General features: G+C 38.6%; 1 protein-coding gene across 1 annotated transcript in view; it reads left to right on the forward strand.

The window, feature by feature from the left end:
• LRRC8C (leucine rich repeat containing 8 family, member C) overlaps positions 1–10,052 on the forward strand; it is a 54,063-nt gene extending 44,011 nt beyond the window's left edge. The window contains exon 2 of the mRNA XM_006898951.1: positions 7,738–10,052. Within this exon, the coding sequence (XP_006899013.1) occupies positions 7,738–10,011 (2,274 nt within the window). The 3' untranslated portion in view covers positions 10,012–10,052. The remainder of the gene's footprint in view (positions 1–7,737) is intronic.
• The last annotated feature ends 7,664 nt before the right edge of the window (positions 10,053–17,716 follow it).

A 17,716-nucleotide genomic window follows, 5' to 3' on the forward strand; every position in this document is an offset into this window, starting at 1 on the left:
GCAGGGTTTAGGGCTGTTGTGCATAGGGTCGCTATGAGTCGCAAACGACTCGACGGCACACAACAACAACAACAATATTATTATTATTATTATTATTATTTTTATTATTGTTATTGTTGTTGTTGTTATAAAAAGCCATAATTACACAATGATCATGCAAGGCACTTCAGTATTCATTAAAGTATACCTGTGTCTGTGTAAAAATACATTTTCTTGATAATATAAACTTTACTATTAAAATTCCTTTATTATTACTTTAAATGTTCTATTTCTTTCCCTAAAAGTTAGTAGCATTTCAGGGCATGATTTTGACAGGCTGTTTCTTTTCTTTCTTTTTTTTTTTCAAGAAAGCTTGAATTTCTAACTTAGTGGAGGAGAAAAAGTACATCCTGTGGAAATCAAAAGCAAAAAATTCTGTCAATTTCAGCTGGCTGTTAAACTAAAGAAGCTGAGATTCTTTTTTTCCCTCCAAAAAGAAGATGTCATTTTATATCAACATGATTTCATGTGAGGTTTTATAAATTCACATTTTAGTGAGTATCTTTCCAATTCTTACTCTTAGATTGTAACATTAGCTAACACCACCTAGATATCATTAGTCTTGGAACAATTTTTTTTAACTCTTTTTATATGCATGCTGTGTTTTCCCTTTTGTGAATACTTGAAGGTTTTGTTCTATTTTATAGCTAAATCTTAGCAGCTCTTTAAGACTTTGAGAAGACTAGTTCACTGACTTCTCTTAAGAGTTAAACAACCCTCTGGAAGGTTCTCATGGCCCCAAAAGCTCCCAGTTTGTTTCCATGGAACTAGTTTGCAGATTTTTTTTAATTGTGAAATGCAGAAAGTGATTTGTTTGGCCTTTTGTTCAGAGTTTCTGAGAGCTGGAGTACACTTGATGCTAATGAATGGGAACTGGTCGAGAAGGAACCACCTAGGGGCCTAGTGCTGAGCTTGGTGTGATCTGTCACTGTTGCGCAGTGAGCCAATGAAAGCTCTGGATCCTGGGCCTTAGACGATGCTTCCTAGTTGGTAAGAGTGAATCTGTTTCCCCTGCAGGGTAGCATATCCCCTTGGATCATGGAAGCTCCATACTGGGACACACCCCACCCCATTCTTATAATAGGCATCATCTCTTCCTTAGTATTTTATCTCTGTCTCTGTCTCTCTTTCTCTGTGTCTCACTTAGTCTCTCTGTCTGTGTGTGTGTGTGTGAGAGAGTGTCTTTTTGTGTCTGTGTGTGTGTGTGTCTCTGTGTGTGAGAGAGAGAGAGAGACAGACAGACAGACAGACAGACAGACAGAGATATTAAAACTATTATTGAATGTATGGTGTTTCCTATAAGATCTGAGTCATTCCAGCAAATGTTAAGGCCCAGATGAGCAGTTGAGAGTGTCAGCCAGATGTGGAGTGGGTCATGTGGACTTCTGAGCTAGCTCTTGGTGGCACCTGGTGCATAGTCAGATGGCATCTGAACTGAACAAAGAAGGAAAGCTTTAATTTCCACATAATGAACTTGGTGTGTGGAGTTATTTTATTTTCTACCACACCATGATAAATGGAGAAAGAATTGACAATGTCAATTATTTCATCTTACTTGGACCAACAATCAACACCCTCGGTACCAGCAGTCAGGAGATACATTAGGCAAATCTCCTATGAGGGACCTCTCTAAAATATTTAAGAGCAATGTTACCAGTTTGAAGACCAAAGTGTGCCTCATTCAGACCATAGTCTTTTCAGTCAGTTGCTATACATCTGAGAGTTGCATAATGAATAAGGACGACAGAAGAAGAATTGATGACTTTGAGTTGCAGTGTTGGAGAATAGTGCTGAATATCCTATGGACTGCCAAAAAACCAAACGGATATATCTTGGGAAAAGTGCAGCCAGAATGCTTCTTGGAGGCAAAGATGGTGAAACTTCATCTCACATACTTTAGATGTGTTGTTTGAAGAGGCTATTGCTTGGAAAGGGATATCATGCTTTGTAAGATAGAAGGTCAGTGAAAGAGAAGACCCCTAACGGGATGGATTCACACAATGACTACGGCAATGAGTTCAGTGTCAGAGATGATGAGGATGGCACAGGATAGGACAGGGTTCAGATCTGTGTTCATAGGGTCACTGTGGGTCATATTCGACTTGATGGCACCTAACAACAACACACTACCATGATTTGGTGGTCTTAGTCCCCCTGAAGCAAGCTCTGTTGTCCTGAAATCACATTTACCCAGCTCAGCCCAGGTCTCTTATCTGTATATTTGATCCAAGCATGAAATGTTGTCTATATGATTTCTCTATAATTTGTTCATGAGTGTATAGCAGATTTTATAAAGGTTTGAAGAGATAGAAGGTTATTTACGTCTCAAAATAGAAATGAGCATATGCTCCAACTCTAGCTTTTGCCAAGTTCCTTTAACTACTTCTTCACTCCTAGTTCCTCTTCTCTCTACAGACTGACCTTCACCTCCTCCAGATCTATCCATTCCAGTCTAGGACGGGTACTTGAGTTGCCTCCTTGTTGTCTTAGCACCACCTGACCGTTGGAGCCAGTGACTGACTCAGCTTCTTCTCTTTCCCTCTCCTTTTCATTCCAAAACACACTGAGGTATTTTCTTTATCACGGATGACTTCATTGTAAGAAGAATTCTCATAACAGCTATGATGAAAGTAAATTTCCTTACTTTAATATTCTCTGGATTGTGTTCTCTTGTTCGTCTTTCTTTTCTAAATAAGTATTTTCTCCCTTACCCTCTTTTTCCTCCCTCCAGTTTCTCCATCATACCACAGGCATACTATGTAGCTGTACTTTCAAATCTTTATCTTCCAAAGATCATGTGAGGGTTGCCTCTGAAAGGAAATGCTCTTCGCACTTCTGCCATTTATGTTATGATCTGGTGGTCTGAAACTCAGGGTTGTTGTTGTTGTGTGCCATTGAGATGGAACCGACCCATAGCTGACCCTCCAGCAGGTTTTCAGAGGCGGTAAGTAACGTGGGAGGAGATTGCACATCCTTCTTCCATGAGTCAGCTGGTGGATTTGAACTGCATGCCTTTGGGATTGCAGCGCAGCTTCTTACCCATAGGCCACCAGAGCTCCCTGGAAGAGGGATAGGGAAGTTTTTCTCTCTCTATCTACCTAAAACACATTTTCTCAGCCCAGTACCAGCAGCCTAGAATCTAGTAGTTAGCCTTTTAAAATTTGTTTGCAGGCTTTACAGACTTTATTCTACAAACTCAAGTCTCTTTACCATCAAGTTGGAACCCACTCACAGCTGACTGACTATCCAGCAAGTTTTCAAAGGCTGTAAATTGCATGAGAGATTTCCCACCTTTCTCTCTAAGGTTCAACTGGCATATTCAAACCACCTGCCTTTGCATTGGTAGTGAAACTCCTTACATTCTAGGCCTGCAGAGTCCCCTAATTAAATTCCTAGATAAATGTAAAGAGAGGTAGATACAGCTTTAATTAGGCAAATTCTAAGAAAATATTGAACCATTCTTATGTTCTAACAAGCTGCTATTATTTACATGGATAAGGCGTTTTTGTTTTTTGTTTTAAGGAAGCTGTCAAAGTTCTTTCCCTTTGAGAATATTCTTTTGAAAACAGTGGTACTTTTCCCAGTTCATCTTAATGTTGTCATTAAGAAGTAAGGTTTCTAAAATAAATAAATAAGGTTTCTATTAAACTTAAATATGTGGGATAATTTACTCCCTCTGTAGTTGTTTTGCTGTTTAACTCTTCATACTGTTTACTGTTGGGCTCCTTTCTACCCACTCTCTTAGTTGCCGTGTTCTTTTACATAATCCTGAACTAGACACCTTCCTTCACATTCTTTTAGAACCCTACTCTTAGCTGCCTCACTGCTGGAATCTTATTATTCTTCAGCACCATGAATTATTGTTCTGAGTTATTAAATTCCAATATTGTTTATACTCAGTTATCATTTCTGATTAGTCAACAGTTTTTGGAAAAGATAATAGCCTTTATCCCTCTGAGATTTAAGTAGGTACATTTCAAAAGTTGTTACTTCACTGAATCTGAAAGAGAAAATGAGAAAACCAAAAGACATTTCAGATAATCAACTATGTATTACTCTCATAGATTGGTCTAGTCTACATCTACCCAAACCTTTGTAAAATGAGAAGACATGGTAGAGTAGTAAATGACACTAGGAAAACAGAAGACACATTGAAATACTTGCCCTGCCATTTCCCAGCTATGTGAACGTGGCTCAAGTTCTCTGAACCTAGATCAGTCTCTTCTTTTGTAGAATGAGGAGAATACCTCTTACCTCTATAGCACTGATGCTGGCCAGTACTGTCCTTTCTGAAAATATTTTAAAAACCCCACCGTGTTGACACAGACACAGGGGCACACAATTGAGCAAAGAGTTCAGCCTCTGCTTGCCCCTCATCTGGGCATCCTGGTGCATTGTATAACCTAATTCCCATAAAGCAATGAAGTCCCAGAAGTCCACCATCTTCCATCAGAGCAAGCCTTGGGGAGAGGTTGGGCAGACGGATAGCAGCCCACCTGACTGCTTAGCAGGGATTTAGCACCTTAAGAAGGTGTCTGCTCTTTTACTTCTTAAGGGAACTTGGTTTCACACACTTCTTTGTATTCTCATCACACTATTAACAATGTCATGTTAACATATTAGCTCAGAGGTGTCACTCTTAGAGGAAGTGCTCTGGGAAACATGCCTTTTCCCTGTGGGTTTCCTGCCTCCACCTTTGACTTCACAGATTTTTGGAAAATGAGGCCACAAATGAGGAATCACCTGCAACAGGATCTCAGACACAGAATTTCTTAGCTGCTCTCTTTTTATGTCCCTTTAGGATAATTTTGCATTTGTCTAGCCTTTACTACTTTCTCTACTCCAGTCATTTCTAAAGTCAGGTGCTGGACCCTCCAAGAAATATGGAAGATGCTCCAGTGAGGTATAAGAAAAACAAAAGGATCTTTTGTTTATGTTTACTTTAAACTTAAAGGCAGGGGGGGGAAAATAAGTCTTACCAATATTTGACATGTGGACATATTTACTTTGTGGATGCTTTTGTTCCTATCATGTGACTTTAAGTTGGAACTGACTCATAGCTGATCCTCAGTAGTTTTTAAGAGGCTGTAAACCAAACAGGAAGAGATTGCCCATCTTTCTTCTGCAGAACAACTGATGGATTCAAACTGCCTGCCTTTGAGTTGGCAAGTGCAGTTCCTTAACCACTACGTTACAAGAGATTTCATTACTTTATGGATTGTTATTGTTGTTATGTGCCGTCGAGTCGCTTGTGTCTCATAACAATCCTATGTACAACAGCCCTAAACTCTGCTCTGCCTTGTGCCAATCGCACTGTCTCTGACACTCCCATCCCAATTATCCCAGTCACTGAATCAATCCACCTCATAGAGGGCCTTCCCCTCCTGTGCCTTGCCTCCACCCTCCTTCTCCAAGGACCAGGCTCTCCTTAAAACATGACCAAAGTATGTCAGACGAAGCCTCAGAATCCTTGCCTGCAAGGAGCTGCCTGGTTTAACACTTCCAGGATCAGTCTGTTTTCTTAGAAGTCCATGGTACCCTCAATATACAGTAATAAATAAATCAGTTGCTATCAAGTCCATTCTCACTAGTAGTGACTACCTGTGTTTCAGAACAGAACTATATTCTGTAGGGTTTCAACAGCTGCTATTTTGGAACTAAAGTGCAAGGTCTCCTTTCTGAAGCTCCTCTAGATGAACTCAAACCTTGAATTTTCTGATTAGCAACTATTAACAGTTTGTACCACCCAGGGACTCAACAATTTTAATGTAATATGTTTTATATATATATATATACACACACACACACACACACACACATACATACACACACATATATATAATACAGATAATATATCAATAAGCATATATATAAAAAAAGATATATAAATTGATGGGAATACTCTGCTTCTTTAATGTATATTGTACACAAGTGATAAAACAATTTGAAGACTTAGTTCTCACACCCCTATAGCTACAAAACCTTCTGAATGCAAACTCATTTGTTCCCAACTTGCTCTTATTTTCAGAAAGTATTTCTTTCCTCCTTTATCTTTGAAGACAGAACTTTATGAATCTTCTAGGGAAACATAGTCTTTTCAAATTAGGGTCCTTATGGTTTTAGCCTAGAAATAAACTAAGAATTGTGGGGTATAGGTCTGGTGGCTTAGGTCTATTAAGCAAGTTATTTAACTTTGCTATGCTTGGTTTTCTCATCTTTAAAATGAAAATATGCAGAATACCTGCTGCATAAGGTTAATGTAGCAATTGAAAGACTTCATATCTAAAAAACTCTTAAAGGGCTGGAAATATATAATGAAAGTTTGCTTCTGCCATTACTGTAATCACTATGCTTATTTACATCCCTGGGAGAAGTATCACTGTACTGTGATATGTGTGTATATTGAAACTAGGAGTAGTCTTAGCTCTGGATTCATTTATCTCCTCATCAAATATGTGCTTGCTTTCCTTGCCATCAAGTCAGAACCAACTTAATTGACCCTCCAGTGGGTTTTTAGGGTCTATAAACTGCACAGGAGAAGATTGCCCATCTTTCTTCCTTGGAGCAGTTGGGGGATCCAAACTACTTTGGATTGGCTGTCCAACTCTCCACTGGACACTTTGCTGAGTGTTGGATGCTCCTCTGCATTGTCAGCTCTCTATTCTGTTTGGTTGTCTCTCTCCATTGTCAGCAGTTTGTGAGCACATCCCCTTGCGATAGCAATCCACTTTTCAATGGGCTCAGTTTCTGTTTCTGTGTAGAAAGAGGCTTGTATCATCACTGTTCAAGAATCACTAGATACTCTGGGTTGCTAGCCAGTTTACATTTTAAGATACCAGTGTTAACTCAATACATCATTGCTCTCAACTCCTTGGTTATTATTACTGGTCTGTGCTGTTTGATTATTGTTTAAATAGTTTGACTTTCATAAATTTGGGGCAGAAAGGATTATAATTCCTCCAGATTGGCTTAAGGTATAATCTCCCCATCTTTTTTTTTTTTCCTTAAATAAATACCTTATGAGACTGTTGGGCATTCTTAGAGCTTATTTCCAATTAAGTGAAACTTTGATGGAGCTCTTCATGGAATGACTATGCTGAGTGGAAAAATAGCAAATTTAGACTTATTTTCTTTTTTAACAGTTCTGTGTTCTTTCTCTTTCTCCTCCTCTGAAGAAATGATTTTTTATAAAAGGTTAATAAAATTCATTTTATATAAAGGCCATAACTGTTAATGCATATAATCCAGGAAATGTGTAGAAAGAAAAGAGGAGATTATGGAGATGAGAGTTTCTCCATTACTTCCTCCTTCTAACACTTTTATTCCTCATATGCAAACTAATGACACAATCTTGGAGGGCTTCCAATTTAAAAAAGAAGTCTGATAAAAGGACATACTTCCCAGACCAATGACTCTTTCAGACTCTCATGAGAAATTCATGAGTGTTCCCTAAATATTTATTTTGCTGTGGTTTGTTCTGTGTCCCAATACAAATCTTCTGTGTGCCGTGTCCTGTACCGACTTAGATATTTTTCTAGCATAGTGGGCTAAGAATAAGATGTTGGTCCTTGAATTGAAAGTTGTATTTTCCAGGCAGAGGAAATGGACATTTATTGGATGTTATTGCTGTTGTCTTGGTGCTAATGTAATTATGAAAGCTCTTTGAGTAATATAATTTGAAATATTTCTATATTTCAGGTCATGCAGGATAAGATCATCTGCCTTCCGAAAAGAGTGCAGCCATCACAGAACCATTCTTCCATTTCAAATGTCTCCCATGCACTTCCCAGTACCACCCCATTGCCTCCACCCAAGCCATCTGCTGCTAACCCTGCCACTGTGGAAATGAAAGGGTTGAAGACCGATCTAGACCTTCAGCAGTACAGTTTTATAAACCAGATGTGTTATGAGCGAGCCCTCCACTGGTATGCCAAGTATTTCCCTTACCTCGTCCTCATCCACACCCTGGTCTTCATGCTCTGCAGTAACTTTTGGTTTAAATTTCCTGGATCCAGCTCTAAAATAGAACATTTTATCTCAATCCTGGGCAAGTGTTTTGACTCTCCCTGGACCACACGGGCTTTGTCTGAAGTGTCAGGGGAAGACTCAGAAGAAAAGGACAACAGAAAGAACAACATGAACAGATCCAACACCATCCAGTCTGGCCCAGAAGGCAGCTTAGTCAACTCTCAGTCTTTAAAGTCAATCCCTGAGAAGTTTGTGGTTGACAAGTCCACGGCAGGGGCCCTGGATAAAAAGGAAGGTGAGCAAGCCAAGGCCTTATTTGAGAAGGTGAAGAAGTTCAGGCTGCACGTGGAAGAGGGTGATATCCTGTATGCCATGTATGTTCGCCAGACTGTACTCAAGGTTATCAAATTCCTGATCATCATTGCATATAACAGCGCTCTGGTTTCCAAAGTTCAGTTTACAGTGGACTGTAACGTTGACATCCAAGACATGACTGGATACAGGAACTTTTCTTGCAACCATACCATGGCACACTTGTTCTCAAAACTTTCCTTTTGCTACCTGTGCTTTGTATCTATATATGGATTGACGTGCCTTTATACCTTATACTGGCTGTTCTACCGTTCTCTAAGGGAGTATTCTTTTGAATATGTCCGGCAAGAGACTGGAATTGATGACATTCCAGACGTGAAAAATGACTTTGCTTTTATGCTTCATATGATAGATCAGTATGACCCTCTCTACTCCAAGAGATTTGCAGTGTTCCTATCTGAAGTCAGTGAAAACAAATTAAAGCAGTTGAATTTAAATAATGAGTGGACTGCTGATAAACTGAGGCAAAAGCTGCAGACAAATGCTCATAACCGACTGGAATTGCCTCTTATCATGCTCTCTGGCCTTCCAGACACTGTTTTTGAAATCACAGAGCTCCAGTCTCTAAAACTTGAAATCATTAAGAATGTAATGATCCCAGCCACGATTGCACAGCTCGACAATCTGCAGGAGCTCTCCTTGCACCAGTGCTCTGTCAAAATCCACAGTGCAGCCCTGTCTTTCCTGAAGGAGAACCTCAAGGTCTTGAGTGTCAAGTTTGACGACATGAGGGAGCTGCCGCCCTGGATGTACGGACTCCGGAATCTGGAAGAGCTCTACCTAGTGGGCTCCCTGAGTCACGATATTTCCAGAAATGTTACCCTTGAGTCCCTGCGGGATCTCAAAAGCCTTAAAATTCTCTCCATCAAAAGCAATGTGTCCAAAATTCCTCAGGCGGTGGTCGATGTTTCCAGCCATCTCCAGAAGATGTGCATACATAACGATGGCACGAAGCTGGTGATGCTCAACAACTTGAAGAAGATGGTCAATCTGACAGAGCTTGAACTGGTCCACTGTGACCTGGAGCGAATTCCCCATGCTGTCTTCAGCCTGCTTAGCCTTCAGGAACTGGACCTGAAAGAAAATAATCTGAAGTCCATAGAAGAAATTGTTAGCTTTCAGCATCTACGGAAATTGACAGTGCTAAAACTGTGGCATAACAGCATCACCTATATCCCAGAACACATAAAGAAACTCACCAGCCTAGAGCGTCTGTCTTTCAGTCACAACAAAATAGAGGTGCTGCCTTCACACCTCTTCTTATGCAACAAAATCCGATACTTGGATTTATCCTACAATGACATTCGATTTATCCCACCCGAAATAGGAGTTCTACAGAGTTTACAGTATTTTTCCATCACTTGTAACAAAGTGGAGAGCCTCCCAGATGAACTTTATTTCTGCAAGAAACTGAAAACTCTTAAGATTGGGAAAAACAGCCTATCCGTACTTTCGCCAAAAATTGGAAACTTAGTTTTCCTCTCCTACTTAGACGTTAAAGGCAATCACTTTGAAATCCTCCCCCCTGAACTGGGTGACTGTCGCTCTCTGAAGCGAGCTGGTTTAGTTGTTGAAGATGCTTTATTTGAAACTCTGCCTTCTGATATCCGGGAGCAAATGAAAACTGAATAACTTATTTTTTCTTTAAAGTTTGACTGAAACATGCTACTACCAAATACAGTATAAATAAGTAGGTAGTCTTAATGCCTTTCCTATTTTGTTTTTGGTTTAGTTTTGTTTTCATTGGGGTTTTGTTTTGGTTTTGGTTTTTTCCCTTTTTAACACAAAGCAAAATGTACATGAGATTGCATAAGGAGTGTGTATATTTTTAATAAAAATTTTCTTGTCTTTTTTTCAGTTTTAAAACTTTAAAGTTTTATTTGTCCTGGAACCTAATTTATCTGTTGTTTTCTACTGGCAGAAACAGATGGTTCCATCTGATATTTTATATTGTTATGGTTTTTGTTTGGTTTTTTGGTTGTTTTGGTGGGTTTTTTCCAGTTTATTATTGTGAAATGGAGGGAATTTTCAGTTGCATGTTATTGGTGTTTTTAAAAAAATGAAGATATTTTGCCAAGGTCATTGTTCACTCATTTACACCTACCTATACAGACTCTTTAATTTTTTGTTTTCATTGTATGTTGTATACCAAGGAATCTGTGCTAATTATTTTAATACCAGCTGCCTTCTCCATTGGCCAAGTCCTTCATTCTGCACAGAAAACATTTGTGGATTGTAAATTCACATAAGTGCATTGTCATGGAATATTGCTTTTAATTTTCCCCCCTACCTGCAACAGAACCCTAAATTATATTATCTCATAATTACACTTATCCTTAGGTGAAGAGCTTGTGATAATACTCTTCAATGATGGGCATGCTGAAATTGAACATCTATCATTTAACTGATTTGCATTTTACCAGAATTTTTAAAATATTTAAAACCATACACAGAGGTTTCCCTCCCTCCTTTATCTCGATATTGTTACATAGTATTAGTGAGTAACCTTAGAGATACTAGATTTCTTTTCATATTCTATTAAATAATTAAATTTAAAATTTATAGAATTAGGAGCCTGTTCTTTGATTAATTTAATCATCTTGATATGTGAGTCCATAGGTTGGGAAAAATTCACTAGTAAAGCTTTAAGAGATGATGCACTCCACTCGGGCTCGCTCGCCTTCCCTCAGATCACTGTGGCAGAGATCATCTATTCAAATTCTGCCTGTTGCTCAAAGTAATCTACTTAGATATATTAATGATTTTTCTGAAACCTGGCCATTCCAAGAATGCTAATGATACAAGGTCTAGAATGCTCTAACATGGTTCTGACATGTCTCTAACATGGTTTTGGTTGTTACATTTTGTTGGGTCGTTTTTGTTTTTGTTTTGGGGTTTTTTTTTTAAGACAGTGAATACATTGCTATGTGGCTGTCACTTAGCGGTAACTTCAGCCTGATAGCAGAATGTTTCAAATCGTACATAATGTGGGTCTTGGGGAAATTTTTCACTGACTGTTAAGCTCTATTGAACAATAAAGTGAAATACACATATGTGACCTCAATCCAAGACCAGTACTACTGATCGTAGGGACTTTGTGTTAGGTATGGAATCCACTTGACCTTTTTCAGAGGGCTTATCTGATCTAAGAAACTTTTTGTGACTTCATAAATGAAAATAAGAGAATCTGGGAGTTAACAAATTTGCTGTTTTCAATAATTGCTCTGTGATCCTGGTTAAGTTCTTTGCTCAGTGCCACTTTGATACACAGAATGCAAATGTAGGGGCAACTCAGCAGATGCACCTCCGTCGTATTTTAAATTTCATGATACAACATGGAGAGAAGGATTAGGGAAAGAGAAGCCATTTGGTTGTTTGATAATTCAGTCTTGTAGACCAAAGTGTTTCACAATTCTGTAAATTTAAAATGTAAGAATGGTCATTTCTCTTAGCTGATCTATTTATTCCTAAAAATTAACTAAGTATATTTGAAATAGTAAGATGGCCCAATTTCTTGTATGATAAAATGTTCGTTTCCAGAATATTATAGTTGGGGTCCTGATTATGAACAATGTGTTGTATTTAGAAGCATAACCCTGTCTGTTTTAAACAAACACAAAAATCTTGGCAGATTGTCCATGGCTGAGCATGGCAAAAATACCCTGTTGACAAGTAAGCTGAGACAGCTGCTGGTAGTATACTGGGTGCACTCTTTTTCTGGATAAAATTTATAGTTATTTTCTATGTCATCCTCCAGAGGAAATCAATTCAGGTTAAACATCTTACTTATGCTGAAATCTTTATCTGGTGATTAACTGATAATCTCATAGGGACTTATAACTAAAGTTACTAATTTACTGGCTTTTATCACGTGTAGCTAATTCTAAAAGAATTTAACTTAATTTTTTTAATGATTTTACAGACTGACCCATAACTTAAATTTTAAATACCATCCAGATCAGGATAATTTTCTGACTTCATGTTAACTAAAACAGAAGCTTCATAAATGTTTCTATTAGATTTTATAAAAATCCTCAAATCTCAAATTTAATTCTGAGTCTAAATTTCCTGACTTTGGCCCTTTTTTAACTGTGTCGCTTTTTGTTCACACTTTTACGTAAGAAGCATTCAATTACTACTTAGCCTTTAAACAAGAAACTCAGGTAAATGAACTGCTCACTTTTCTAACATACTTTAACTTAAAAGCTCAGTGTATAGAGGGTATTTACCTAATCACTTTCTATATTTTACAAGTGCTCTTGCTAAAATGGAACAGCTGTCTATGTCAGCCTTTATAGGATCCACGAGAAACTGCTTATGTAAATATAAAAGCACCATATTTTATTCATAACTTCCATGGCTGTTTGCAGTCCATATGGATAATCTTTTTGGTCAGTTTTAATGGTTACCTGTGGAACAAGCAATTGTCTGGTGATGGTCTGGTAGAAACAGAGTGTATAAGTATATCCTAGTGGAACCCATCTGAGAAGGTCACAGCTCAGAAAATTAGTATAGTGTCCTGTTCTGTATTTCAGGCTTAGTTTTGTTTTAATCAGGCACCATCAGTGTGAAGTTTGTGACATAGTCATATCTGATACTTGCAGTTACAAAATTGTTTTTCTGTTCACCTACTGTTTTCACTGTCATTGCATTTCCCATGTAGCTATTTCAGTGAGTTTCAAAAATTTACATGGTATCCATGCAGCAGGCACTGCTTTCACAGAAAGGCTTGGAAACACCACTGCTGTTAGGATCTTCTCCTTTTAAAGATGCCTCCTTGCCTGGCTCTTGAGCTCACTTTATGGAAATTAAATAACCTGAAATCTTCTCTGGGTTACTTGGGGATGAGGGAAGTCTTAAATTCTTTCTGCATGCTATCTTATTATTGCTAATAGAGAGGCATAAAAATTTAAAGTTTCTTTCACTCTCTAAGCGAATTTCACACTAAGTTCATGACAAACAGTAATAATAGATTTCTCTAAATGATGAGTAGTCACAATATATCATCATGGTAACCATTAGGAGTACTGATCAATACTAGTAAGTAGTCCCACAGTCTTAGAACAAGTAAGATAAAGTTAACTACAAAATTTGTTTTTAAAATTTACATCCATAGTGAGCTAAGATTCTCCTATAATCCTGAAGGAGATGGTGCCATTCAAACAGTTCACATTTGGGGCAGGATTTCAGTAATTCAGAGTAGAGTTCCATACTTATCTTCCAAAATAATTTTCAGAACAGGACGGTTGTTGGAAAGCAGACTGCCTCAAGGGACTATAGGATTTTCCCATCTTGTCTACTCAGAAACATTTTAGGAAAATTTGGGAAATCTCAGCCAGACCTAACTTTTCGAACTTAGACCTCAGTGACATACTTCTGATCCAATTTGATGTCAGCCTCCCAAAGCCAGAAAGTCAAGCTCATTGCCATTGAGTCAGAATCAACTCATCACTGGCCCTCCAGTGGGGTTTCAGAGGCAGGAAATCACACCTTTCTTCTGCCACGCCAGTGGTGGATTAGATCCACTTACCTTTGGGTTGGCAGTGCAACTCCTTACACAGTAAGCCACCAGAGTTCCCTTGCCTTCCAAAATAGATATCCACAAATTACATTTATTTGGAGAAGCAAGTGGCTGTGCCATCTCTTGCCCTCCCTCCCCACTCAAGGAATTTCATTTTTGTCAGGAAGACCTTGGAAAAGGATGTGTAACTTTGGGCAACTTAATTTCTTGGTCATATTAAATAACAGCTTTTATGCTTGTTTGTTTATGTGGTATCTTTTTTTCTTTTTTTTTTTCTTTTTCTGAATACCTCTCTGCTTCCCTATCCCTGATTCTGCCTCCAAGGTAGACATTTGATTGGAGTTGGAACCTCATGCCCACGCGCTCTCCCAGTTTTCCTTTGTCTTTGTATTTTCGCTTACCTGCTGGGGTGGATTCTCCACTAAGCAGAGGAAGAACAGACTTACTTTTGCTTCTTTACTAATCTCTAGTGAACGGTTTCACACTTTTTTTTTTTCACCACATCAGTCCCATCCTCATTGCGTGTTCAGATTGTGTCAAATACTGGCAAACTCGAAGACTGTCAATGCTTGAAAGTTGTCTTAATGTAAATTCATGTTCAAAAGTCCTAATGTCATTTGGCTATGTAGTGCATAAGAAAAGAAATTAAATAAAGTCATTTTTGTAATTTAAAATGAAGATCCGTCCCTTATTTGTTTACAGAAGTAGTCATGTTTGTCTTTTCTTAACCTGTCACTGAGACTCCCTGTGTGCTGCAGGAAATGGGCTGCTGGTTGGATGCAGTCTTTCGTTTTGTAGTGAGCTGGTTTCTGCAATTGTGACTAATTGTTTCCTTCCTTAATTCATTGTACTGCATCTACCTAAGGTGCCCCTGGAGTTTCATTTGGATAATCAGTGCCTCAATATGTAATCTGGAATGCAATCTCTGTACATCTGCCAGATCAGTTTGCACAATGACTGTCCAACCCAGAGTTCAGTGAATCCTTTTATGATGATGATTGTGTTTACTTAAATAAATCAGTGTTGTTCTGCACAGTAAGGATGCCTCCCCTAATAAACCAATTTCATTCACTACAAGTTTAGGGAATCCCACTACACAAAAACTGATGCATAAGAAAATTGGAATTGATAAAAGTTAAAAGTTGTAAATTGCCATAAAGGCTACTACAACTCCTAGCGACCCGATGAGCAACAGATCTGAATCTGGCCCTATCCTGTGTCATCCTCATGAGCTCCGTCCTGCTCAGGCCCATTATGGCAGGCACTGTGTCACTCCAACTCATTGAGGGCCTTTCTTTTGCTGACCCTCCATCTATAATCTAAATGATCACCTGTATTTTTGTCTGTAGTGATACATGCACCATTTCTTTTACTGATCACAAACACCTTGGAGAAAAATAACTATTGAGACGAGAGCCAGAGAGTATGGTGATGACAATTATGTAAATGTGCCAGGAACTTAGACGCTATTGCGTGAGGGCTCTAGAGAAATGTTAAGAGACAGGCCTGGGAAATGGAATAGATTAAGGACATCTGGTGACTTCAGTGAAATTTGCTAACAAGGAAAAGTCTGTGTCCACTGCCATCCTCTACGATGCCAACTTCCAGTCCTGTCACTGACACAGAATATTGACAGCAACTCTGTAACTAAATAAGCTTATCCAGTTACTTGTTACTGTTGGCTAGTAAGATATAAACATTTTTACATGGGTGGAGAAAAGACATGAAGAATACAAGGGAAGTTATTTAAATATGTTTGAGACTCAGAGTAGCACTCACACAAATACAGTGCATGGCCCATATATTTCTATATCCTTGGATCTCATCCTAAATTTTGTCAGAGGGGAACATTACCACAAAGGTGCAGTAGTGAAGAAAAGAGATTTTATTCAGCGAATGCAGTAAAAAAGAAAATAAAAGGAGGTAGGCTGAGGGAGAACATTCTATTGGAGCAATATCTGCTGGAGTCTAAAGCTCATTACAAACCCAACAATATATATAAAAGTTAAAAATCAGTAAAATATTATTAGCCCCTCCAAGACTGCTAAAAGCTGTTGAATCACTGATTGTTTTAAAAAATAATCACTGATAATGTCTTCTTTGCCAAAAGTTTCAGTAACAGTCATCAGGGAAGTCTTTAGTAACAACAGTCAGGAAAGTTTTCATCAATCCGGGAAATAAAAGGGAGAAGCCAGGAGAAGCAATGGTCTTTACTGTGATGCCTTTTGTTGTTGTTCTAAGAAGTATAGGCCTACACAAATTTTCTTCTCCTCTGTGTGTATTAATTCTCTTTGAGTTATCCTGACAATGCCATGACCATTTTGGTAGTTTAAATGGTTAGGGAAAAATCATAGAAGATTTCAAATAATGTCTGAACTCTCTAATGCATATTAGCATTTGTAGATAAAAACATAGGTTCAGTAGAGGCTTAGTAACACTCATATATTTCATACATTCCCATAGAGGGCTAGTAATACATGTCATATTATCCACTGATTACAGTAGAAAACGAGGCAACAGAGAAAGTTGGGTTTTTGGAGGGTGGAGATAGGGTGAGAAAGGGTTTCTACTTTTTTATCTTTCTTTTTTAAGTTTCTTTGGGCATTCTGGATGAACCAGAGAGGATTTTTATCTTGAGATAAGTGGATAGGAAGAAGTCAAACTCAACTCATCACAGTTGAGTCAGAAGCACCTGGAGTTAACTCGCCAGTCGGGTTTTGGAAGCGATAAATCACGTAGGAGAAAATTTCCTGACTTTCCCCTTTAAAGCCATTGCTGGGTTCAATCCACCAGAGAGACACCACCTTTGGGTTAGCAACTCAGCTCCCTACAGACTACACACCCAGTCATTCTGTTGTGTTGAATTTAAGAAATCATCAACTTTGGGAGGATTTAAACTAGGTGCCTTCACAACATTTATCAAATGTTTCTCTCAGTGTGAGCCAGAATTCCCAATTGCTCACAGATGTTAACAGGCACACACATGCACACACCTCTTGTCTGCAGTTTATACAAATTAATAAGAGGAAATGTCTCATCAATCTCTGGCGAGAAAGTAGAGAGACTAGGGAGGTGCCTTGGCTTCAATACTTCAGCCATAGGAGCCTGCTCAGTGCTTTGGCTTCTTGACCCCTTTGTCCCAAGCTTAACTTCAAAAAAATTACAAACCTACACAGAGGCTCCAGAAAGCTATGAGAACAGGTCTAGGAGACCTCTGACTCCTTTGTTTAAAACTACCCTGTCTGTTGGATCAGATCTTTCTAGCTCAGGAGGACATTTGGAGATTGGCAAGGCTTTCTAAGAAACGATTACTTATGAACAAAGAGACAAGAAAAGTCCTAGAGATGTTCTTCAGCAGGCAATTTAATGACTCGCAGTTGGGCAGCCTGCCCTAGTAGGGTTCATGTACTACATGTCTTAAAGCTCTATTAAAATCCAAGCTCTCCGTCCAGCCCACTAAATCTCTAATCCTATTCATTGAGGGCTTCCTTGCTCCTGTTTATTCATATAAAATCTACTAACATATTCAGCTCACTCAGAAAGAATAAATATTTAATAAGAAGTCTTCCATCATAAGGTTGTTCCACAGATGTGAGCTGGAGGAGTCAAAACGTCTTTTTAAGATTTGGATAAAATTGGCTATAGCCCCATCCCATCCTCATGGAAATCCATGCCTTCCTGAAGCTTTCACAGATTTTGTGTGGCACATATGTTGTCAGAAGGTGGGAGACTGTTACATATTGAGCTGCTAATCAAAAGGTTAGCAGTTCAAACCCACCAACTACTCTGAAAGAGAAAGGTGAGCCGTTTCCTCAT

This window comes from Elephantulus edwardii, unplaced genomic scaffold (genome assembly GCF_000299155.1).
Source record: "Elephantulus edwardii isolate Elephantulus edwardi_28Jun2011 unplaced genomic scaffold, EleEdw1.0 scaffold00242, whole genome shotgun sequence".
NCBI lineage: Eukaryota > Metazoa > Chordata > Mammalia > Macroscelidea > Macroscelididae > Elephantulus > Elephantulus edwardii.